Source organism: Siphateles boraxobius, unplaced genomic scaffold (genome assembly GCF_051911475.1).
Source record: "Siphateles boraxobius isolate OS27281-9 unplaced genomic scaffold, OSU_SipBor_1 65, whole genome shotgun sequence".
Lineage (NCBI taxonomy): Eukaryota > Metazoa > Chordata > Actinopteri > Cypriniformes > Leuciscidae > Siphateles > Siphateles boraxobius.
The window spans coordinates 5,302,864-5,328,906 of NW_027509192.1; the positions used below are offsets into that span (position 1 = coordinate 5,302,864).

At 36.8% G+C, this 26,043-nt stretch overlaps 1 protein-coding gene across 49 annotated transcripts in view; it reads left to right on the plus strand.

Annotated features, from left to right (window-relative positions):
* The window catches only part of akap13 (A-kinase anchoring protein 13), a 98,903-nt gene that overhangs the window by 54,525 nt on the left and 18,335 nt on the right, over window positions 1-26,043 (plus strand). For 22 of the 49 annotated variants that reach the window (XM_077210396.1, XM_077210402.1, XM_077210377.1 and 19 more), the window contains exons 9-18: window positions 10,566-10,653; window positions 11,265-11,398; window positions 13,613-13,941; window positions 15,868-15,915; window positions 16,732-16,791; window positions 18,128-18,314; window positions 21,205-21,301; window positions 21,769-21,891; window positions 23,430-23,472; window positions 23,725-23,839. In XM_077210396.1, coding sequence (XP_077066511.1) covers window positions 10,566-10,653; window positions 11,265-11,398; window positions 13,613-13,941; window positions 15,868-15,915; window positions 16,732-16,791; window positions 18,128-18,314; window positions 21,205-21,301; window positions 21,769-21,891; window positions 23,430-23,472; window positions 23,725-23,839 — 1,224 coding nt within the window. The remainder of the gene's footprint in view (window positions 1-10,565; window positions 10,654-11,264; window positions 11,399-13,612; window positions 13,942-15,867; window positions 15,916-16,731; window positions 16,792-18,127; window positions 18,315-21,204; window positions 21,302-21,768; window positions 21,892-23,429; window positions 23,473-23,724; window positions 23,840-26,043) is intronic. The other 27 variants (XM_077210410.1, XM_077210413.1, XM_077210416.1 and 24 more) reach the window with 3 other exon arrangements.

A 26,043-nucleotide genomic window follows, 5' to 3' on the forward strand; every position in this document is an offset into this window, starting at 1 on the left:
CGCCGAGATCCCCACAAAGAGCCCTTGTTTCTTCTGTCCCCTCCTCCACAGGATAATCACATGCACACATGCAAACACACACAACACACAGTAAAGACTGAACTGACTGCGTCAGGACAACCTACACAGTTAGCTGAATATCTGTTTCTCTTGAGTACAAGTTAGAACGTCAGGCTAAACATGGAATAATGTATGAGACTTTAATTGAAGGTGTTTTTTTTTGTCCTCAAGGTGTGTCTGTCTTGTGTGTTTTTTTATAAAATTATATACACACACACTGCGTCACCCTCGTTATACTTCATGGTGGATGGAAACTCCCAAGTAAAAGTGGAAAAACATTGCAATTTGGCATGCATGCATTGGGACAATAACAGGCTTTGTTTGTCATAACGCTACCACCCGTTATGAAGTCCAAGGTTTTTAGCAATGCAATATTTTTATTTATATTTATAATTCCTAATCGATTATATATTGCGCAGTGATTTAGTAGAAACCGTAGCAGTGTTATTTTACTATCATTTATATTCCTATTTATTTATTAATATTAATAATCACATTTGAGTTATAACATAGAAGTTTGTTTATATAATATGTGTGTGTGTGTATATGTATGTATGTGTATATATATATAGTGTGTGTGTGTGTGTGTGTGTGTGTGTGTGTATATATATATATATATATATATATATATAATTTATTTGATAGATTTGACAGGACTAATTTATTTATATTTTGAAATAGTTTTATTTTTTATTTTATTTTTATGTGATTTTTGTCATTTTCATTATTTATATTTAGCTTTATTTTTATTTATTTCTCTTTTAGATTCAGTAATATTGGTGGTTTCAGATACTTGCCAAGGCAACAATTCTAATTTTCTTTTAAGCTTTTAAGTTAAAGTTTTTCATCTAATATGTTTTTTCATGATTATTATAGCTTGATTTCAATTAATAGAAGGCAATTTTAATAGCTTTAGTTAATGATGGCAACTTTGAACCTCTGTATTTGCATGTGCACTCCTATCTCTGGTATTTTTGCGCTGAATGAACCCAGGCTTACTTCTGATTCTTTTCCAGAAGCCCAAGTTTCATGCACCGCTTCAATTGCATTAATTTCCCAGTGAATCCCATCAGACCGCAGTCTGGCCTCATCATTCTCGCCATTTGAAAGGGTTGCCATGACTCCAGCTGTTAGTCTGTCTGATGGTTCTATACAGATGCAGTGATCGAGGGTCCCTTGCATCCAATGCAAAGCTAAATGAGATTTACTACACTTTACACTTCGTTTTAATTGCGAACAGTGTCCAAGAGTGTATTATCTTGTCATGACAACCTTTCTGATAGTGTTTACTTGGATGGAAAAGCCTTATCTTACTGGGTGGAGCCTGGGAATCTCACCCAACTGTTCTCCAAACAGTTTGAAGGATGAAACCCTTCTAAAAAAATGTCTCTGATCATTGAATGTGTGTTAACCGATTAAAGTTCAACCACACCATGATGCACATTGGTAAAGATGTGAGGCTTTCTGCTCTGAAAATTTAAAAGGATGAGATGAGATGCAATGAAAGAGCGAAGGGGGGACGGAAAAGAGCAGCTGCGATTGGGTGAGTCTGTTAAAAAAAAAAAAAAAAAAACAGTGGGAGCAGAAGGAAAGCCAGCTACAGAAAAAGAGAGTGAGTGTGCAGAAGGAAAATGGAGAGAGGGAGGGGAGAAAAAAGTGTGTGAAGAATGGAGGAAGGGAGGGAGAGTGAGAACGGGGCTGGTTCATGGTGCAGATGTGCAGAGAGTTGCTCATTTTTCCCAAAGCTTGACTGGGAACTCCACAAGTCTCGGGCTTCATGTTGGAATATAACAGCACTTTCTTCTCCTCCTTCACATTTCACCCCTGGAAAAGATGTACGAGCGACACCGGCGAAGGTACAGCCTGTGCGCAAAGGGCGAGAGGTCCGTGGACGTGGTGTTGATTAAGGTATGAAGCAGAAAACCAGTAGTTGGCGTGTTCAATTTCCTTTCGCAAGTCTGTTAAAAATCGTTGTTGTCTGTAAATTTTGCAGATTGTCTTGTTGATAGTTGCGTGCGCCATCACATTGCATTGATTAGGGTTGGCCGGGAGCGTTGTTGAGATGCCAGAGATCTCGCTCCTGTTGAATCGAAGGGGTGTGTGTGTGTGCATGAGAGCTGTGGAGTTTCGCTGCTTGACTTGGGTGGAGTTCAGTTTTGGATATGGAACGATGAGGCCTGCTTTCCAATTTCTGGCCACTTTTCTCCATTAACTCTAGGGTTTGATGTTTTGTTTTAGACATGCTGGAATTCGAACTTCGTAACAATTTCGCATTGAGTCCCCCCCACGCCCCTTTACGTTTGTTGTCAAACAAATATTGAAACCTGAGACTTCTCAGTCCATATTTCATATTTACAGGTATTTGGATTCATTATTTTGTTTTAAAGCAATGTGTGAGTTGCATGGCTACTCTTTAGGGACAAATTGGTCCCAAGAAGTTAGCAAAATTTGACACAACCTACTTCTGAGGATGTAATTATAAATAATTCTAAGTAAGGACTTTTATTTTTTTATTTTTTTACAAATAAGGTAATTGTCAAACATTAAAATCTGTGACTTAACAGTCCATATTTATGGACAAAAGTGTCCTCAGAAATGAGAAAAATTTGACAAACTTCTTTTTGAATAATTTTAATTCAAACAACTCTGAAGCTTTCTATAAAGCCTTATCTAAAAATGCAAAAGCTTTATAAAAACAATAGAAGTCTACTCCCTGTCCTAATTTAGATATTGTGTGTGTGGGAACAGTAAGGACTCTGACTGGAATGCTGTCAGTATGTTGGAGGTTGTATATTTAGTGGCTGGTCTGGTACTGTATCAGTGAAGGTCACAGCCAGTCACGTAAAGGGCCCTTCCACAGTCTGACCCCTCGATTATTGTCTCTTGATAAGTAGATTGGTCCAAGCTTGCTTCGCTGCCTGTTTATCTCCATTGACTTCTTCTGCTTCCTTCTGCTTTCCATCATCTGACATGAGCTGGCAGCAGGACTGAGAATCATTATGTGGGAAGGCAAGTTAATTAAAAAAAAAAATCTAATTATAGTAGGTATAAAATATTAAGATTAAGATTGTGGAGAACTTGGCTTCTGTATCACTAAATGTGTTGTTTTACAAAATGAGGGATGAGACATAATTTGTCTGTGATATCTGACAACATGCCACGGATTCTGGCCATAGTTGTAGTTTCTCAATTGCTATTTCTAGTGCTGATATCTAGAAAACAGGGGGGCATATGATTAATACAATGCAGATTTATATGGGCTACAGTGTAATTACAGCAAATGACATAAATAGAACTTGCTGAAATTAAATTAACACTTATTTTAAACAATATTTATTCCATTATATATATATATATATATATATATATATATATATATATATATATATATATATGTGTGTGTATATATATATATATATATATATATGTGTGTGTGTGTGTGTATTATTTTATTATATAGAAAGTGGTTACATTCTAACCATAGACAATTAGTTAAAATGACTATTTTTTAATGGCCTATAATCTTAATAATACTACTGCTTTTATAACTTATCTAACATTTTAGTAGTGTTTGTGTGAGAGTAGTATCGTTATCACGATACTAGGATTTCCAACTTTGATACGATACCTTGAAAAATATCGAAATTGGATACCATTTTCGATATCGTGGGGAAAACTGCCATACATACCACCATACAGACAATTTATTATCTCATAGTTTTTGGATAATTAAGGTAATTTTGATGTAATAGCTTACACATTGCTACATTAACAAAAAATGCAAGAAAAAAGTTTGTAAAAAACAACAACAAATAAACGAATTCCTAATGGTAGCACAAATAAATATACTACAATAAAGAGACAAAATAAATAAACATATGATAAACACACACACACACACACATATATATGTATGTATATGTGGGTATGTGTGTGTCTATATTAATTAATTGATTTTGTGGTGATTAAATAGTCAACAGTTCACTTAAAATCTGTGTAAATACTCCAGACAGCTTTTAATTTTTATGATCAGGCTTCATGGTCTCACCAATTAAAGACGCAGTTTTTTTTCACCTTAAATCAGCATATATTTGCTATATTTGCGAGGTGATGTATTAATACAGTATATGGTCCACGTTAAGCATCTGTGGTGGGAAATGAAGAGGGGCTGTTAAACCGTTCTGTATGTAAAATACAGGGCCGCAGGTGCCGCTTCAGCACTAAGTGAGGATTGAGAAAGACAGGTTGTCCACAGCCGTCTCAAAGAGCACCCGAGGGAGCACTTTCCAATTGACGCAAACCTTTGTTGTAGCATATTCCTTTCAACTGAGACCTCCTTGATATTGAACGAGAAGCCAAATGGCTACTTAACACCTCTTTAAGTCATTTCACAGATGTTTTACCCTGAACCCACCTGCAAATGTTTGCAAGAATCAAATAGAAGAACCATGCAAAATCAGTCGGTTTTATTAGCATCCACTGGTGCCCACTTCCATGTCATAGCCTTTCCTGTCTGCAAAGCTCGTCATATCTATGGAATGTGTCCAGAATGTCCAGCTCAGACCACAGTCTGTGGACAGGCTCTCTGCACTCAGTGGATTACAGCTCTGTTTCATAAGCCTCTCGGAAGTTCTGTCATCTCTTAATATAGCCCATCTCAACAGTCTCCTTTTCCATGATTAGAACATGGATGTGTTTGGATCAAAGCCATGCACTTAAAAGACACTTTTGTCCTCAAATGTCTTCTCATACACTACCATTCAAAAGTTTGGGGTTGTAAGATTAATAAATGGAAGTAAGAATCCCTGATCCCTTAGCAAGCACCCACAACTCTTTACCAGCTGCTCTTCCACCATAGGGCCGAACGGTTCCAGTTATATTTCCACTTGAGCTTGGTTCAGCAAGGCACGATTACAAACCAACCAAGCCCAGAATTCCCAGCACTGTTTGCTACAAATCTACTTTTAAAGTTCACCTGCCCACTGTTGTCCTGTTCTAGGCACCCGTAATTCCTCAGAGGAAGGAGATTGTTTGGAAAAGGCAATTCTAGGATAGTTTCCTGTTCTTGTGACATGGATTCCCATAGGAAGTGAATACCGTCAAAGACTAATGGGTCGTGTGTCAGGATAGGGCATGTGAAGGGCGTCAGGATCATGTTTTAGTCAATGCACCCTTTCCATCTCACTCTTGAAGTGTTGAATTAGCCAGTCAATGAAGTGTTTTGTGGATTGATCTCCATTATGGCCCCATTTACTCTCCATAGTGGTGTAAAGAAACTAAACCACATGCGTGGGGAAATGCATGGAGGCTTTTTACAGCCTACATGCGCTCGTGCACAACACTCCTTTGTCATAATTCCTTTTCTTTTCCTGACCAAACGCACACATGGTTTTCCAAACATTGTTCATTAATTCTGCATGTTTTTTTATTCTTGTACTTAATTTCCAGTTGTGCATGTAGAAGCCTGACGTCACATTTGCCGAAACGAGCATCGTAAAGCCACTTTGAGCTACTTGACGATTTTACTTCATGTCTTCATTGTTCTGCTATAAATCATCCCCTGCAATGAGCTTTGTCCCAACGTCTATTCAAAGCCCCGTTGTGTCCGGCTGCATCTTAACATTCTCAATGCATGTAAACACACTCTGAAAGATTGTTTGCACTAAAAATTGTGTATTGTCTGTATGAGATGTTATACAGGGTGTCTTTAAGTGTGATATCCTTGGTTTTCAATGCCTGCCACACTGTGACGAAACTAATATTGATTTGTCTAAGGATTATGCTAAATTATACTTAAAAGATTTCTGTCAAGTGTAGTTAGTCACATTTAGACTGAGACCCTGACGAGCAGAATGTAAAACACAAACATATAGCACATATATTATGAACTAGGTAGATATTAATTTTTTTGTTTATTTATTTCATTAAATGCTTTAATTGTATGTATTTGTATAGGGATAGATACAATAAACTTAAATAAAACTTGGACAACAGCCAACCAATGCATGTATCATAGTGCTTGTTGCTAAAGCTAATTTGCAACACTTGTCCCTAGAAGGGCTTTTATCAATGCAATTACAACAACAGTAAACACAAAAAAAAGGAGAAAAGAGAGAGGGAGAAAAAAAATCTGTTGCTGAATTAACCAAGACTTAGTAGTTAAAAAAAACAAAAGAAACTCTATATATATTGTTGGGTGTAATAAGATGATCTATATCATGCGGATCTGCAAACTGCCTTGTCAGTGAATAATGCAAACTTTTTCCAATTATGTTTAAGTATTACAGAATTTTTTAAAATATGTATTTAATGTGTTATTTTAAATATTGCGTAAAATATGTTTAAATCAGTCTAAATTTAACATTTCGTTTTTCCCTGATTAAAAGGAAAAAATAAATAATAGGAAAATTTTCACGTAAGATAAATCCAGCCATATCTGTAGCCTTATGGTAGCTGACATGTTGATCATCACTTTTTTCAATGCTATTGGACACTTTTGCTGAATAAATGAATAATTGTTGACTTATAGATGTATTGGAGCTATGTGGGCCTCCTTGCTTTTATGATATTGGCCTTAAAAAACAAACCCATATTGGTTGACCGATTGGATATATTAACATAGCTGTCCTGACAAATCTTTATTTATGCTTTGTTTATGCCGAGTTATCCTTAAAGCGTGTATCCTGAATAATAATCAAACCCGTCTTGATCAAAGAGCAGGACTCTGGCTGACTGTTTCTGTCTGTGGCATATGTTTAGCATTTGGTCAGTATGAGGCATTACATATTTCCATTACTGCACACTGGCTCTAAATGCCACATTTGTGGACTGATTTTCACGACTCATTCAGTAATTGGTAGAAACGGTGTCTGGTTGGAAGTGTTTCTGTGTGTGTCTGTTACATCCATTATCATTATTACCAAGCTGTGAAACTGACATAAAATATCAGAACAGTATCCCAGTTCTTTCCAAATTTGTCCGCGTAAACACATTTTTGAGCGTTTGGTAATATAAATCCAGATACACACTAGTTTTCGAGTGTGCAGGCTTGTGGATGTGTTTAATTGGCTGAAACTGAGTGCTCTGAACTTGAGACTTTTCATTTGCTTTCCCACTCAAAGACAAGTTTATCATTCACAATAAAGATTGAAGGATTGGGGACAGTGTGTTTGTATGATTTTGTTTGTCAGATTGAGGTTGATGTCTGTTCTGGGATCAGTAAACATAACATGCTTGCATGTCTAAGTTCCAGATGGTATAAGACTCTCTGTGCTGTCTGGATCCTGTCAGAACCTACTGGGACTGGGAATGACATGTTTTCTTGAACAACAGTGAAACATTACAGCCATGAATCACTTTTCTGGATTCCATGATGGCGTGTCTTCATTAAAACAATTAGATATGTGGCCCGACACATTATGTGGTGATACTTAGGCAGACGACCAGAGTTTAAATCCAGCTTGTGTTATTTACTGATACCATCCCCTCATCTTTTCGCACCCATTTAAATAAAAGTGGCAAAAAAAGAATATATATATATATAAATTGTTTGATTGATTGAGTTTTTTTATTTAGTTGTCTTAGTTTTTTTTTTTTTTTTACATGTTTGTTTTGTTTGGGCTTTTTGTTTTTATTTTCTTCTTTTTTTAATTGTCTGTTCAAATTTTTTTTTTTGGGGGGGGGGATTTTGTTTTGTTTATTTGTTTTTGTTTTTTCATTTAGTTGTCTGTTCGGTTATTGTTTTATTTAATTACATTTTTTTTATTTTATTTGGAGTTTTGTATTAGTTAGTTTGATTTGTTTGTTTTTGGCTTGGTTTATTTTTTGAGGTTTTGTTGATTTTGTTTTATTTTTCCATTTAGTTCTCTTCTCATACATAGTTTTGTTTTATTTAAATTTGTTTGTTTTATTTGGGCTTTTTCTGTTTTGTTTTAGATTGTTTGATTAGTTTGTTTGATTAGTTTGTTTTTTGCTTGATTTAGTTTTTTTTCTAGATCACAGCTCAGGAATTCTTGACCACACATAAAGAAACTGATTCAACCAGCTATTCTTCCCATTTCTTTTTTTTTTTTCAGTATTTGTTTCTGTTTCTCTACTTGCATCTCACTCTCTGAGAGTTAAGAGGCTGCAGCTGTTGACGGCTCTATTGAAAAGCCCACGCCCCTCTTGCTTGCCACACTAGAGCAGTGTCCATCCACCAATGACCAAACAAAGGAGGTCTATGACCAGAAGCCACACACACGTGCGTGCACACAGCGGGTACACACTAAGCGTGGGAGTTGAGCGTGTGTCACATGCTTACGACGGGTGTGTGTAGGTGTAATGAGTCCTGAATGGAGCCGATGATGGCCATGCAGATGAGCTACACAGGAAGGTTTCTAAGCTTCTGTTTCCGCCACAGGGATGTTCTTCTTTTTCATGGTCTTTTGATCTTTCTATACTATGTTACAGCTGGTGTTGTAGCTCTTCTTTGATTACACTAACTAAAAAGTATCATGGTGTTACAGTGTTAATGTTTTTGGATTTATGTATATATGAATTTATTTATATACATTTATTTTTATATTATTATGTATCTATAATATTTATGTAGTGGATATATAAATAAAAACATTTGGCCTATTAACACCATATTCACTATTATTATTATTATCTACCTAGTGCATCTGTATAGTCATTATATTGATGTATCAGGTGGTAGTAATACCATAGTAGTAATACTACTAATGATACATAATAATATTATAATTTGGTGTAAAAATGGTGTTAATTTGTGAAAATTATCTTGATAGACAAAATGCGTTCCTATCATAATCTTGTGTTGATCACAGAGCTTTTTTTTTTCTTTTTTTACAACAAAACAAAAGCCTATGTAAAAATCCTATTGTGTTTTTAGTTGAGGGAACCACTGTAATGCCAAGTTCCGGGTTGACCTACAAATTTACATCATTCCGGCAGCACTATTGTACGGTGACCACTTTGTCCTTAAAGTAGCCTAAAACTAGCCCTCTATGGCCCGTTCACAGCTGCTCTATGTTGAACGTTAGTGGGCCGCGATGTTTACACGTGGGTCACATACCTCTAGGTTTGTTCTGAATGCCCCACACATGCCCCCAGAAACCCTTCCTACCCCAAATCACAGCCTTGAGGGTTTACAACCTCATGTAACTCTCTCAGGAGGTAGACGCTCTTACCAATGCTAATATTTCTGTTCACGAGCTGAAGAAAGGCACATTTCTTCATCCAGAAAGTGAATTCTTCTGTGGTCGAAGGAAAATGCTTTAGCCGTCCAAGTCGAAACCATTGACATACTTGTCCTGGTTTTAGGTTGCAGAGGAAACCATCTTTCACCTGATGCATCAGTACTGTATGTCCTGCTGGATTCTAGAATTATTTTTTTGCAGATGATGGATCTTGAGAATATTATGCATTTGAGAAAATCAATACCTTTACAAAATCTAATTTATTTAAAAAAAAAATTATTATTGCAATTTTTCTAAACTGACAAATGTCATTTCCAACATCTTTAATTAAGTGTTTTGTCTGAATGTGGGATAGAAATGGTGTAAATTACATTTTTAGATATGTTGCCAATAAAATTGTGTAACCTTTGTCCTGCTAATGCTAATTTCGTAGATAAAATGCTATGTAGTCTAAATACACACAATAAAATATTTTTCACCTTTCTGCTTACATTTTTAAATAATTAGGCCTACAGTTTGATTGACTATGCACAATTAAAAATATTCAGTTGACAACAAATGATCGTTATCTTGATTACCTTAATTTTTCTTTCAATTATGCAGTTATTAATGCAGTTATTAGAGATGGAGAGAGAGATTAAGAATCTGTGAATTACCTGAGTCTTTCAACAGCGTTCGGCAGCAGCGTCTCTACTAATAGCAAAACTGTAAGTTTATCTGCTCCAAGAACAGCGCCGCTATTACCTCGCTAGTGAGAAAAGCCATGTAGCTTTAAAGTTGCTAAACTATTTTACTGACAACACGTTTCTGTGCAAGTGTGTGTCTGTACTGTATGCGTGTGCGTTTGAGTGGGAGAAATAGAGTATGTGCTTTCCGTACATAGTAAAATGTATTTTTGTGTCAAAAAACATGGAAATAATTTGTTGTTTTTATCCTGTTGTTTACTATATATATATATATATATATATATTTTTTTTTTTTGTCATTGTGGGTTGTGGTTCTTTTGCTGTTGTAGGCTGTAAGGAGCTTTTGAAACAACTAAAATCATTTGGCAAAGTGAAAGTGAACTAATAATACGGTCAAGACCTGTCTGGAACTACTAACCGTTTCCCAGAAAATAATTGCACACCTTAGAACATTTGTCAACCAATCAGATTTAGACAACCAATCACTAGTATTTTTTATATGACAAGTATGAATATTATACGTTCAGAATATACAGATCAGACAACTTAACAGCTTTTAGAGTAATTTTTGACATGAAATGACACACTCTTAACTGGAATGATTTTCTCATTGCAGATTCACAGAGAGACAGAGACGTTTTATTCGGTTGATGCCAGTCGAGATGCTGGACTCCAGGAGAAGAAATCCACTTCAGTGAGCTCAGGTAACCAACTGGTTTTGCATTGAATATCAAGTTGGTAACCCAAATGTTCATGGTCTTTGAGGATGTTCATGTTAGCACTTACGAAACTTATGTGGCTTCTAACCATAAATTTACACTGAAATACCACATAGTTTTACTGAACTTACAGCGCTTGACGTCAACAACTCAACATTGCATCACACAGGTTTAGTTTATGTGTAAAAGTTACATCCAGAACAAAACACAAAAACCTCTTTCATACATCTTCCAGCATGCTACAAAAGAAAGGATGCCCTCTTTGCTCAGACTGTGTCCAATCTAAATAGTGCCTACATTGTGTCACATGGGAAACGACATACACATCCTCCAAAGACTAAATGAATGTCTTCCTGTCAATACAAAAGACTCCACTAGTCAAATAAGATCATCTATTTAAGTAGATGACATCAACATCCTGTCTGCGACGATTGCGAGAAAAGATGCAACACAATGGACTCAAATGACTCACTTTCAGGCTGTATTTTGATTCAGTCCGTGATAATCGAGTCTGGTCTGATTTATTTTATATTTATTCTTCTTCTGTTGCTATTCAACATTCTCATGTTGTTCCTGAATATTTTTTTTTTCTCCAGAATTCCCCCCTTCGACCCCCTCACCCGAGAGCGTACGTCACAAAGACTCAGCGAGCCCCATGCGAGGGTCTGTCAGCGATGGCGACTCTCTCTTTAGCCAGGATTTGGGCGAGGACATAGTTTTTAATAATAAGGTGGGTGCGGATTTTCGTTGTTTCCAATATCACCCAATTCTGTTTGTTTTCAAAGCAGAGTTGCTATTTGTTTTGTTTCTATGTCTCTTTGCCAAGCGGAACTCCTCGCTTTTGCCTCTGCCAGATAAAGCGGTTATATAATACATCTCATTTTCATTGGTGATCTACACACAACATCTTGCTCCACTGACATCATATCATGTGACGTGAGCAGGTCGGTGGGCCAAGGCCATTATTATGACCTCATCCTCAGACATGCTTCCTCCTTTTTTTTCCCACCTCCTCTTAGAGTTTCCCTGCGAATTTCTCCACCCTTAAACTCCTTGCCTCAATTTAAAGATGTTTAACACAGACTTAGACAATTAAGTGTTGCTCTTAGCAAAGCCTCTTTCACACAACCCGTTGATCCCGAGAAATTGCTGTAAAATTGCTAGAGTGCCTTCTGTGTGAACGCAAACACGTTCCGGGATTGATGCCGGGATCGATGCCGGGATTGGTACCTAGTAACATTGCCATTGTGTGAATGCGCTCACAGCTTATGGAAAATCACTGGCAGTGTGAATGACCCAAAATCAAACGATCCCGGGACAAATCCTGGGACACATTATCTGTGTATTTTCCGGAATCTCTGTGTGAAAGGGGTACAAGTTGCAGAGAATAACAGTATTTTTTTGAGAACTGTAATGTTTGGTTTACTTGGTGGTGAGTATATTTCTTCCCTCTATATTTTTTTACAATCCTTTTTTGAAAAGCAGAATAGGCTCATCTCAAGTGGTTCCTTTTCCTCCCCACACATTTCACACAAGTGACATTTTATGTAGCTTGGTTTCTAAGCTAAGCTTGTGCGTTGGAAGTATTTTTCTCATAGTTGAGGCTCAAAAGCAACAGAGTTCATTAGTGCCCGGACACTTTTTCAGACGCTTTGCTTCCGGTAATAGTTTTCTTATAGGGATTTAAAAAACTAAAGTTCCACTAAAGTTTTGGGAGACAACGCAAAAGATTTGAAAAAAAAATTAGTCTCCCATCCCAAATTTTTTCCACCACCATGTCCCTTTAGGGGCTCGGTAGGTTTGTGACTGTTACAATATAAAACTATTGATTCAAATATTTAACATTTTTAGTTAGAGAGCATAGTGAGATTGACTAAACTACGTCATTCACAGTGCTTTATGGGAATTGGCTTTTTTCCTTTGATTGGTGGGGAATTCTTTGCAGAATTATGGGTATTATATGTAGTTTTTCACCAGGAATTGGACAAGATGATAAAGAAACAATTTGAAATATAATATAATGTGAGCATATGGCTTCAACAAAAGCATATACTGTTGATTAACAACCTTGTAGCTTTAACAGTTTTTAAGTTATCTTTATATATCAATTCCCATATTACTTCTGGAACCCGGCTGTTCTTAACTATTGTAGCTAAGCTAGCAGGCTAATTAGCTATTGGTATGTTAACCAGCCAGGCTAATTGGCTAACAGTTTGCAGAGAGAACAGGCTAAGCAGCTAGCAGTATGCAATGCTAAGTTAGGTTTGACACAATGCAAAGATAAAACAAATTCTCATTCAAAAGAGCAATTTATTAGTCAAAACTTGATGTTTTTGCTTCATTTTGCCAGAAGAGAAAATATTTAAATGCTTATATTGGCTAAAAGTTTTTTTTTGGAGGACATTAGCTTTATATGGCCCCCAAACTAGCCTACTTTTTCTCTTGGAATTGTACATGGAATTTCATGTAGCATGCTTACATTTTCTCTAAGCTCTGAAAGCAGTTAGAGGCTCTTCACCTGAGCTTGACTTGTGTGCTGGAAGTGACCCCTTCACCACACCCCTCTCCTGGCTGCGGTCTCAGCATGCAAGGAAACGAATGAGCCGCTGTGAATAGAAATGAGTGTTAGGGCTGTGTGTGTTTCAATGTTATGTAAGCTTTATAAGGATGGAAAGAACTCTGAGACTCCACGGGGTTTGCAGGGAAAAAAATGAGTCTGCTTGTATGTACACTGCAGATGTAAAGGTGGTACGTCATCTGCAGTCATTCGCAAAATTCACATACACTTGTCCTAACCAGGCGCTACGTGTGATTTTCATTGTATTAGGTTGGGAAGCTCAACCCACAGTGCAGTTTCATTGGTCCAAAATCCCAGTCTTACTAGCTGTCTTCCAAACGTGATTACATTGCAAACTCTAATTGTCGTCCTCTTTCTCCATCAAAGGGTGAGGACAGTGTCACACTCACCAGCGGTGTGTCCATGACCTACTCGTCCTCTACAGATGACAGCTCCAGTCTGGGGACCCCTAGTGCCATCCCTCAGGCCAGCACAGAGACCCCTGCATCAGACACCTGTCAGGAAAATCCCACTTCCCCTGGAGCTTCACCCATTTCTAGAGAAACGGAGGAGGAAGAAAAAAAGGACCGTCTGACTGATGTCCCGGAGCGGTCGGCCATTTTACGCACCTCCATACGATCCCTGTCTCCGTTCCGCAGGCACAGCTGGGGCCCGGGCAAAAATTCAGCAGGGGAGACAGAGATTAGTCAGCGCAGGTATGAATCTCCACTGCTAAAAATGATGGTTTTGTGACTTAAACACATAGTGTACTTTGGTTTTTACACATACACTGGGATATGCGTACAGTTCACGTGATGTAAGTATTGTCATCATGCAGCCATGGTTGTGGTTTTACAGTCAAAAATGACAGACATTACAAAAAAAAAATGTTTTTTTATATTTTTTTTTATCATATTTCTAGTGGGCATGTGTTGAGCGACTGTTTGCACACGTTATAGTATGGAGTATACTTTGAAAGGGTTCACATTCGTCTGTACACATACACAAAGCGTTCATGTCAAAAAAAGTCACTTTGCGGTATGCAAACAGCAATTTTCTGCCCTCTTGAAATAGGACATTGGGGTTACGACATTTTGAGGGGTTTGAACTATTCTTAAATAGCTAAATGACTTTAGTTTTACATCACAGTCCGTTGTAGTGCACATTTAGAGAATCCTATCCCTCTTAAACTCTAAAAGGTAGCCATTTGTTATGATGAACATAATGCAATATCTTCTTTTAGATAATCAAAAGATAATTTTAGATTGTCCTTCTTTAGTAATGGAAGCTACCTTGTTAGTTTGCTAAGCTACCAGGCTAATCGGTTAGCGGTGCGTTGAGATAGCAGGCTAATAATGTTCCAAAACATATCGCAGTATCTACTTCTGGAAAATAATCAAAAGTTATCAGGTAGAGAAATGCTGAGATAGCAGGCTAATCAGTTTGTGGTATTTCAAGCTCTTATTCTAATCAGATGGGGGTATGCTAAGCTGGTTGGCTAACCAGTTAGCTAGCATACTAATTGAAATAACTGAACGACACATGTGTAATTTGACTATTTAGCTTCTGTTATCTGATATATAGTTTAGAAGACATAAACTGTCAGCACTATCATGATATATATTATAAATAAGAGAGAGACTACATTTTAAATGCATATATTTGGTAAATGTTTTACATTTAACACACGCAAGATGCCTGTAAAACATCTGATAACATTATTACAGCATTATGGAAACACAAGCCCAATATGCCGCCCACCTCTGCCTGATCATTCATTGTATTCATCTTTATAATGCAATCAGATATATACATACTGTAGCATACATTTTACACAGTTGCTCAGTTTTGGTTTTTGTCCCATCATCTTTGCATTAGTTTTGCTTTGTGTACAGCTTTCCCCTGAGTCATTGGCAGTGTGTATGTGAATGTGTTTGTATGTTTATGAAGGGAAATCCCAGTAGTGTGATGGATCTTTCCTCTGTGGGCTTTCTCACAGAACATCTGCCTGCTTGCAAAGAAAGAGCTGTATTTAGGTCACACAAGACTTTGTTCATGCCAAAGATAAAACAGATGACCTCTTATACTCAGAAAGACAAAAAAGAGGAACATCATGGTTAACATTATGGTTGTTACTTTTCATGCTGAAGAGAACTCAATACATCCATTTTTTTCTGAAATGAACTATTAATTTACATCCAATAAATCCACTATCTTTTTTTATTTATCGACGTAAAATTATTTGCCTGGAACCTTTGGGTTGTGTTTCTTTCCATATTATATTTTATACAAATATAGTATAAAATACAATAAACATTATGTATATTTTAAACCGAAAAAGACTGTAAAACCAGAATAATTTTATTATATTGACTATATGTTATTATTAATTTATTATATTGACCATAATTACAACATAAAAATAAATCTTTATCAGATATTTGTATCATCCAAAAATGTCTGTAGTGGTGCATATGTATTTTTGCATCTATATTTGAATGTTTTTACTCTTGTTTAATCATCATTCTAGTAAACATTCCTAGGGCTGTCAATCATCTCATCCACTCTTCATATTAATTTTTGTTTCATTATTTCTGTCTATCCATCTTCTCCTCATCATTTTCATCCATCACTTTTTCCAGTTCGTCAGGAGGTGAAGTGGAGCGCAGGTCTGCAGGGCATAGGAGAAGGTACCATCATCCATTTTCACTCTTTCCGCTCAGGGGCCCAATCAAACTGTTTCTGAATGGTCCATGGAAATAGTTAAAATGCTATGTTGTGGCGTGTGCACCATATGCAGTGGGAAAAAACTGTCACTAACTGATCTCATCAAAACATCCCGTGAATCTCTTCGAAGTTAAACACGTTTAGTTTACAGTGTCAGTGTTATATAAACTCACTAGTCTATAACTCGCAATTCTGAATTTATTTCTCACAATTCTGAATTTATTTCTTGCAAAGCTTAGTTTATATCTCGGAACTCTGAGCTTATACCTAAACTCAAAAAAGATTTAATTGTGAGATATAAACTTGAAATTGTGAGAAATAAAGTCATAATTGCAAGTAATAGACTTGGAATTGTCTGAAAAAGGTCATAATTGCAATTTATCAACTTTGTGAGAAATAAAGTCAGAATTGCGAGTTTATATCACACAATTCTGTCTTTTTTTCAAAATTCTGCAAGAAAAAAAGTATTGAGATTAAAAAGTTTAAAGATTAAAAAGAGATTAAAAAGTCGCAATTACTCTTAACATTTTCCTTGCCAACTATCTGAAATAAAATATATATATATTTTAATTAACGTTTGTTTTATTTCAACTAATAAAAATGTTTTGTATGGTTTTAGTTAACTATAATAACCCTGTACGATGTAGTATACAAGAAAGTTATGTAATGTTAAATGTTCAAGGGCCTCTTTTAGATCTGGTCTTTGTACTAACAAGTTTCTCTTTTGTCTTTCTATCCATCCATCCTTCCATCCTCCTTTCATGTGCTTAACAATGAAGCATGAGCTGGTGTCCTTCGGTTGTCCTGCACACAGAAACCGACGAAATAAATGAAAGAAGGTAAAAAATAGAGGAAGTGTCTAAAATCTTTAAAGAAAACTTTAATGGTTACGGCATGAATTGCATTTTGAAAGCACAAATGGTGTGTTGTGTAAAGACGGAGGTGTATGTGGATGGTGTATTGTATGTTTCGTGTGTAAGTCTACTTCCTTTCTATGGTTTAGTCTTCACTCCTCTCCGGACAAACATCTGAGACCACACACACAATCTTGCAGTCACTTCCGTTTACTTCATTGTCTGAGACAGAAACTTACCGGGCACTTTCATGAATCCGTTTAGCAGAACAGTAGATTAAACTACTGTATCACAGCAGATATTAACTAATGTCAACAATGACTAACATATTGATCTGGATCTCAGAACCTGATGAGAGGTGAGATGTTTTTACTTTTATCTTACCACATTGTCACTTTCCTGTGTTTCCTGATAGATAGAATTTCAGAACACATCACACTCAACATTAAGTTGCTTTCTGGACAATTAACTTGAAGTAAATTTAAAATATTTTATGTTTTTTAGCATGTAGTTTAGATATTGTACATGCAGTAGTCCAAAAAACTTATTGAATACTTACACAGCACTTTAAATGACTAAATTGCATTGCATTCAATGTGGCATCTGCAAACAAATTATTATTTTTCCCAGAACTAACTTTCCTGAGCCATTTCTGTAATTATTTTTAACCATTTGATCAACTACCGATATAGTCCATTGTATTAGCTATGCACATGACACACTAATGTTTGACAATGAGAAAGTGTCAAAATATATGTCGTCTTAATTTTAACAGTATGTTAGACAGTATGCTGTTTTTATCATTTAAAACTCAACAAATAACCTTTATTGAAGTGGTTGGCTTGCGCTCTAAATATATGCAATTTGGTTTGATACTTAATTGAGTGGCATTCAAAATTTATTTAGTGTCAAAAGACTTGTTTAGGCCACTGTAAAACATTTTGTATTGATTTTTACCATGTGTAAAATGGCTAACCATTTTTGTGGCAGAGCTTGAATGATTTTGCTTGAGAAAATGTCATGGGCTTGTTGTATAGTGTGCGTCAGTGGATTATCATTCGCCATGACCAGCTTTCACAGACTGAGGTCAAGCTTTTATTGTCATCATTTGCTAGTTGACTTGTGCTTGTATTCATTCGATTTTTTTGTGCATGTGAATCTCAATGAGTTTGTGTTTAGCAGTATATTGTGTTTAAATGTCACCCACAAGAAGGTAAAAGATCTTGGGTGATTCAGTGTGTACATGTGGTCACCATCTCACCTTTTTAAAATATCTCATCCGCAAAGACATTCAGGCATAATTACATATTTATTTCCACAGTTACAGCCTGGAAGGACTTGCAGCAGAGAAGGAAGGAAGGAAAAGTCTGATCCAGCACGTAGGGGAGGCCAGCCAGGAACCAAACTGTCCGTCAAAGCTGGACAAAGAAGAGAGAGGCTCGCTTGTGTCCCTGACTGAAGAGGAGCAGGAATCAGACCTGGGCGACTGCAGTAGTTTAGACAGTCAGGTAAAATACCATTTATGAATGGATAGATCCAGCATTGAAACCTGATTGGTAGTGCAACATTCATAGACATAGACAAAAAGCCAATATATGCACCTGTGACCACACATCAAATGAATTTTATATTAATGTAACAAAATCTATTAAAACTATATTACTTGATTTAAAGTAATACATTTAAAGTAATATTTATTCAAAGCGACTTACATTTAAGGAATACACCAATCGAATCATCATAAAGAGGCAATAAACATGAGAAGTGCTAGTAATACAAAGTTTCAGCCATCGCTCAGGAAAGTACAAGCTAGAATAGGGAGTAAAATTATGAGAGCATAGACAATATAATGAAGTAGATGTTTCTCTGTGATGGTACCATGAGGCTTCTCTCACTTATTGACCACAGGTTCCTGGACGGCAGTTAAACTCGTAAAAGAGAGTGGAGATAAGAGGGGCGGAGCCTGTGGCCATCATGTAGGCAAGCACCAATGTCTTGAACTTTATGCAAGCTGCTAGCGGAAGCCAGCGCATAGAGATAAACGGTGGCGTGACATGGGCTCTTTTGGGTTCGGTGAAGACCAGTCGAGCAACGTTTTGAATAATTTGAAGTGGTTTGATTGTACATGAAGGGTGTCCCAATAGTCCAGCCTAGAAATGACAAGGGCCTAGACGAGAAGTTGTTGCATGTTCAGTTAGAAAAGGGTCTGATCCTCCTGATGCTGTACAATGCAAACATGCATGATGCACCTACATGCTGTTGTAGCAATGTGGTCTTCGAAAGTCAGCTAGTCATCCAAAATTACCCCAAGATTCCTGGCCGAACTCGATGAGATTATTGTTGCAGAATCTAGCTGGACGGTGAAATTGTGCTGTAATGATGAAGTGGCTGGGAAGACGAGAAGTTTTGTCTTTGCTAAGTTGAGTTGCATGTGTTTGCATGTTCTTTCATCCATTTTACCCAAAATGTCCACCAGGCAGTCTGAGGTCTGTGCAGCTACCGTAGGATCATATGGTTAAAATGAAAAGTAGAGCTTTGTGTCATAAGCATAGTGATGGTAGAAGTAACCTGTATAATGGGTCCCAATAATGTAGTTTTAACAAAGTTCAGGGAAGAAGCAGGCGGGAACCGGTGAACATTAAACAAACTTTATTAAAATAAAACAAACACAAACCAAAACACAGGCCTGTTCCTCTCTCGATCATCAACGTCGTCGCTCCTCCTTTATGCTTCCGCTCCTCCGTGAGAGATGCGAGACCGGTGTGGTCACAGTTGTCGTTCATTAACACTCGCACCACCGGCCTTGCTCCGTTCTCTCACGTCCCTCGGCCTTGTCCTGTTCGCCACAGTAGTCTATATGGAGAAGAGGAGGGGTCCAAGAACTGAAACCTGAGGTACCCCTGTGACCAGTTGATGTATTTTGGATTCCAAAGACCTACCTGTAAAATAAGATTCAAACCAGCAAAGTGGAGTTCCAGTAATGCCTAGTGATGAGAGGGTGGACACAAGGATCCGATGATTAAGTGTCAAAAGCTGCAGATAGATCTAGTCAAGTCACATTTATTTATATATTGCTTTTTACAATACAGATTGTTTCAAAGCAGCTTTACAGGGATACCAGGAAATAAATGTGACAAAGTTTGTTTCCAGAATAAAATAGTGTCACAATCCAGCTCAAGTGAGCTAAGTGATATTTCATCTTGTTGTAAAAAAGTTATTAATTTAGTTAATTTATATATATATATATTTAGCCGCTCTGGAGAAAACTGTGATGTCAAGCTCAGTTCACTTCTCCTATTATGGTGTCAATTCAGGCAGATCAGTATTATTTTTGAATATTAATAGGCAGCATTATAGGTCAGAAGTCAGATTGGATTGGAACAATCCGAATATACGACTACGTTGTGGTCGTGTCTAGACGCAGGTCCACCATCTGATCTGGATACAGCCCGGATCCGGCTGACTACATCATGCGTTGTTGTCGTGTCAAGGTGCAGGTTCACCATCTGATCTGAATACGGCCCGTATCCAGCTGATTACAGTAAACCTTGGAATAAGCAGAAAGACTAGCATTAGCGTAGATGCCATTCTTCTTATATTATCAACTGGCCAGAATTTTGAGGTCGGAATAGACATGAAGGACTATAATGCGTTAAGAGCTCGCTCAAGTACTGGGGAGCTAAACCATTTAGTGCTTTGTAAGTAATCAGCAATATTTAGAAAATGTATACGATGTTTAATAGGGAGCCAATACAGTGTTGACACTGCAGTGTTGTGTTGATATAGCAGCATGAGAACTGATGATTTGGAATTGGCTCTTGCAATCCGTAGAGATTTAATAACCGACAGCAAGGCAGTCTCGTTTGAGTCGCCACTTTTAAAACATAATTGGTTATCGTCCAGCTTTTTGTTCTGTGAAAGGAAAGATGAGACCTTATACCAATAGATACTGGGTTTGTATGTATGTATATATATATATTATATATATATATATATATATATATATATATATATATATATATATATATATATATATATATATATATATATATAATTTTTTATTTTATATTTTAGTAAGTTAATTTAAAACCATTTAAACTAACTATGTTACTTTGTAGAATTGTATTTATTTATATTTTAATATGTGATCTTAATATTATAGTATTATTATTGATATAACATATTATTTTAATTTATATTCATTTTATACATGTATTATTGAAACCATTGAAACTATTACTTTTGTAGATTTTTTTTATATTTTTATATTTGATCATATATTTTTAAATTGATTTATTGTTGATATGTTTATGACCACAATCAATTTCCATAATTTTGTAGTAATAATTATATTGCATTTACATTGATTGACTTATTTGTCATGTATGCTGCTTTCAGAAGTCCGTCCATTCTGGGCGAAGATGTGTCCTACCTTCACAACCCATTCTCACCAAGTCTGTCTCCATGTTGGCCATCAGTCAGAAAGACCTGGATGGTGAGTTTAAACACCCTCTCTGGTTTCCTATTCTGCGTCTCACTGTGCCACTCTGAGCTCTGCAGCACTGTAATGCAAAAATGTATTTTATGTTTAAAAAGCAATTTAAATAAAGCATATAAATAAGTTTAGATCAGATGTTGCAGAGTTCAGACAGTTTCTTTTCTCTGCTGACCTCTTTTCATGCCCTTGTGGTAAGAGAAGGAGTGGAAACTTTCAGTCATATATTTCAGTCATAATCTAACACCCTGATTTCGTGTCCTGGGATTTTTATACTACAAAAAATGTCCTGTATCAACTGGGATTGTTGGTATTCTTCAACTGATCAGATTTGGACCTGCCGTTGTTCCCTTTCACTGTGGTGTCTCTTTAAGGGAGTGGACATTTACTGCCAGTGTATTAGCACCCAATTTCATTATAACGCCTGCTTTGATCTTTTTTGCCCATGCAATCATGGAACCCACCAGCGATCGGACGGCCACGACCCAAGCGGCGAATCTCCTTCTCCTTCAGCATCTCGCCCATGCTCCCCAAATCTAAAACTCTCTTTTCTATTGGCTCTTCATCAAGTGATGAGGAGGAGGCAGTCAGTAAGTAAAAGAATATCCCACAATGCCTGGCGTGGCCCCTTTCCGACCCCTGCTTAATGTGAAGTGTGCCCCCTACTTCCCTTGTGTCACTAAGTTATTGATCAGACTGGCCCCTTCAATTATTTTCTAAAACACCTATTCAGTCATTATTAATTTATTTAAATATTTATTTAAATTGTCCCATGTGTTGAGTTATTGATCTGCCTGAATTATTTTATCTATCTGGATTTATCTAACCTATGGGTTATAAAAAATGGTAGAAAATTAACACTGATTGACTGAAGTGCCAAAATAATAAAAATTAGATTTTTTGAAATTTCTTTTTGCAATAACTTAATGAACTTTGTGTATAATGTACATGTTGTCTGGTGATCCATTTATTGCACTTTTTTATATCACTTTTTGATCAATACTTTGAAGAAAACCTTGCTGAGTGGGTTAAAGTTCGTGAAGTTGTTGACAAGTTTACAACTAGCTTTCTGAATTATAATACATCTGGTTTACTGGCACAGATATAGTTAAGGTACATCACCCCCTTGAGTGCTGTGGTTTGTTAACGCCGCAGTAACGCAACAACACTCATTAAGTATATGCAGCGGAAGCGCGTGTTTGCGATGCGTTTGCCAAGAATCCTTCATAGTCCCTCATCTGACAGAAAAATGGTATTTTAGTAAGCACATACTTTTACTCAAGTCATTCCTGTGGATTATTGGACGGATGTCACGGATAGCGGGTCTCCCAAATGAGACATTGCCACGTCTGTATAATTTCTTTCCATTGGCTCCATCTCTCACTATGTCTTTCAAAGTCATTCAAATCCACATAATCACATTTCATAGCACTGCTTTTAGATTTCACAGCTGCTTAAGAGTTCCTTGTAAGAAATGTCTAGATAGCCAAAAAGGCATATAAAGCTGTCACCTGAACATGGCAAATCCATGCAAATATCTGCTTGCATCAATGGTCTGTACAGCATTTTTTAATTTTATTTAAGATGTTTAGCTTTAATTGTTTAGATATACATTGCATTACATTTTATATCTTTATATGCATTGTAAATTATACTGACCCTACAGGCTAAAGCAGTAACTGTCAACACTAGAACTAAGAGAAAAACTTAAAAATGATTGATTGTATTATATTTTTTTTACTCTCTTTTTTCTTGAACTGTACATAGCTGAGCCAAACCCTTCTGTCAGAGATATCATAAACAACCTACTGTACAAACACAGTGTAATCGTTTTCTACAGAAGGCAAAAACAATATAAGCAAGTTTCTCCAGTCCTTCCAAAACATGATCAGTCATTTCATCTTTAACAGTTTTTGTGGTTGCAGAACAATGGATACTTTTTCAATGTTGTATAAATGTGCCATTTCGCTTGATAAATTGCCTCACTTTGTTCTCTGCAGGGCTGTGCCTTAGAGTCTATTCATACCATAAAACCGCTTGTGTAATTTCTTTTGTACAAGTACAGAACTCCAGAGACTCACTGCAAAGTCATTAATAATGTCAATCAATTGTTTTTCTCTCGTTTCAGGATTGAGCTCGTTCACAGGTACATCAGGATCATTAGAGTACAGGTATGACACCTGCATCACATCCTAATAGTGTTAACGAGTATATATTTTAAAATGTAATATAATCTAATTTCAAGTATATCATTTTTGGATTGTGATTATGTAATCCAGATTACAGTTACTACCCAGCACTGTAAATGAAACCAATAAATATTGTGTCAGACTCAAAACACATGTATAACTACTACGCCACAGCTCCAACAATATTGCCAGTTTCAAATCTCACCCTTTTATGTTCCTTTTTGTCTAATTCAGTATATCAGAAGAGGATCCGGGTCCTTTACCGAGTGACAGTGAAGGCAAAGTTGTAGGAACCAAAGTGAGCAGGACATTCAGTTACCTCAAGAGCAAGATGAGCAAGAAGAGCAAGGTTGGTATATAATGGATTAGAGGTTAGGGTTTGCATAGGATATATATATATATATATATATATATATATATATATTTACTGCGTGTCAGATCCCTTAAGTGGAAACAGATTTTATCATTTATTTTGGCACATATCATTCTGAGATAATGCAGCATGCATCTGCTATTTAACTTTGTGGTTTTCTGTGGTTCCTGTCGACGATGAGTTCGCTGATGGTGTGAAAGCGTTCAGCAACCCCTGCACTATCTAAGGTTGTTAGATGTTTGCAGTTTGCTCTTGCGCAGGCAACGTTGTGCACTCTTTGTCTGTGTAAGGGCTCACAGTAGGGAAGTTCAACAGGATGTCGAAGCAAGCTGTGGTCTCTATAATGCTCTGTTTAAATATACTCACTCACAGACACTTTACAGCTCCTGAAATTCTGTGAAAACAAATTCATGTTAAAATCTATTACCACACCGTTACAGAGAACCTTAATGACATATTTTAGTTGTCTACATGAATCAGCTGGGCCACCATATATGGTTCAGTGCTTTAGATATGATTATTTAGGAGTTTATATGCACTTTTTTGACCTAAGAATACTACAGCCTTGATTTATGCTTAACCATATGGTTTTGGTAACTAGGTCAGTGATGTAGACAGGAAATGCATTTTAATTGTTTGTCACATTGTCTCCTTGGGTCTGAATTAATTGCAGTGTCGATTGGAATTTAGATTCAGATCAAATGGGCAACACAAAGCAAACAAACAAGCTGTCGCTTGTACTAGGGAGGGTCTTCGGTAAAAGGAAGTGCACTGTTTCTTTAAGTTGAGCCCAAATGTGAAAGACGACAGAAAGAAACTGCAGCAGTCACTTCCTCTGGCTGACTCGCCTGCACTCCGTCATGGGAACTTGTGTGTTTGTGTAGACAGATACAACCTCATCTGCTATACCTTCAGGCCAGTGCACTTACTGGCTACCAGTATCTGGGATGTCTATGTTGTGTCGTAGGTTTTTACCGCAGGGGCGGTCACTGAAGATCAAGAATACTGGTGGTCTGAGTGAGGTAGGACTGTGATACCAAAGACCAAATATTGTTACTGATATATTGTTCTTGTTATAAGTCTTTTTCATCATTAATATTGAAAAGAGACATGTGTTTGATGTACAGTAGTGGTGTTTGTGAATATTATGTTTAGAGGTTTGATGTAACATTTATTTAATTGGCTTGGCAACTTGTTTTAACTTTTTATGTGCTGTGATCATCGTTCCACCCCAGTTGTGAAATACTTGAATTACTTCTGTTGCTTTTTTGTTTATTATTGTTGGACTTATTGTTGGCTTCGACATATTTTTACAATTTAGGCTTGTTTAAACTCTTTGGGAAGTGCATTTTGCCCCTCTTCCTTCTAATACAATTTTTAGCCAAATTACTTTTTCTAATGTTGTAATATTAAGCCACCCGACCATACTCGCTGCCATACTAGTTCAGTAAATTTGCACAAAACTTTTACTTATTTAGCAGGTATGGGATACTAAGAATTAGCTTATCAGACACCTTTTAATCCTTTTGAGTTCTTTTTTAAAAATGTTTTGGCTTGCATGTGATCATAATCTTGGTATAGTTCTGTTTGCTGTAGGAGCAGATCAGACAGGATTTTGTAATCAGGGTGGTCTGTAAAAATTGCCACAATCCTTGGTTTGTGGTTCCACTTGATGTCTTTTTCTCAAGTTCATTACTGTAATTGTCTGTGGTTTTGACACATCATGGGCTGTCAGAGAAACAAGAAGGATGGGTGAATGGATGGGTGGATGTATAGGTGGATGCATAGGTGGGCGATGGATAGATGCATGGATAGGTGGGTGGGTGGATGGATATGTGCGTGGATGGATAGGTGGGTAGATAGATGGATGTATAGGTGGATTGATGGATAAATTGGTGGGTGGATGGATGGATAGGTGTGTGATAGATGGATGTATAAGTGGATGGATGGATAAATTAGTGGATGGATGGATGTATAGGTGGATCGATGGGTGGATGATGGATAGGTGGGTGGATGGATGGAAAGGTGGATGAATGATGTATAGGTGGATGGATGGATGGATGGATGGGTGGATGGATGATGTATAGGTGGGTGGATGGATGGATGATGTATAGGTGGGTGGATGGATGGATGGGTGGATTGATGGGTGGATGGATGATGTATAGGTGGGTGGATGGATG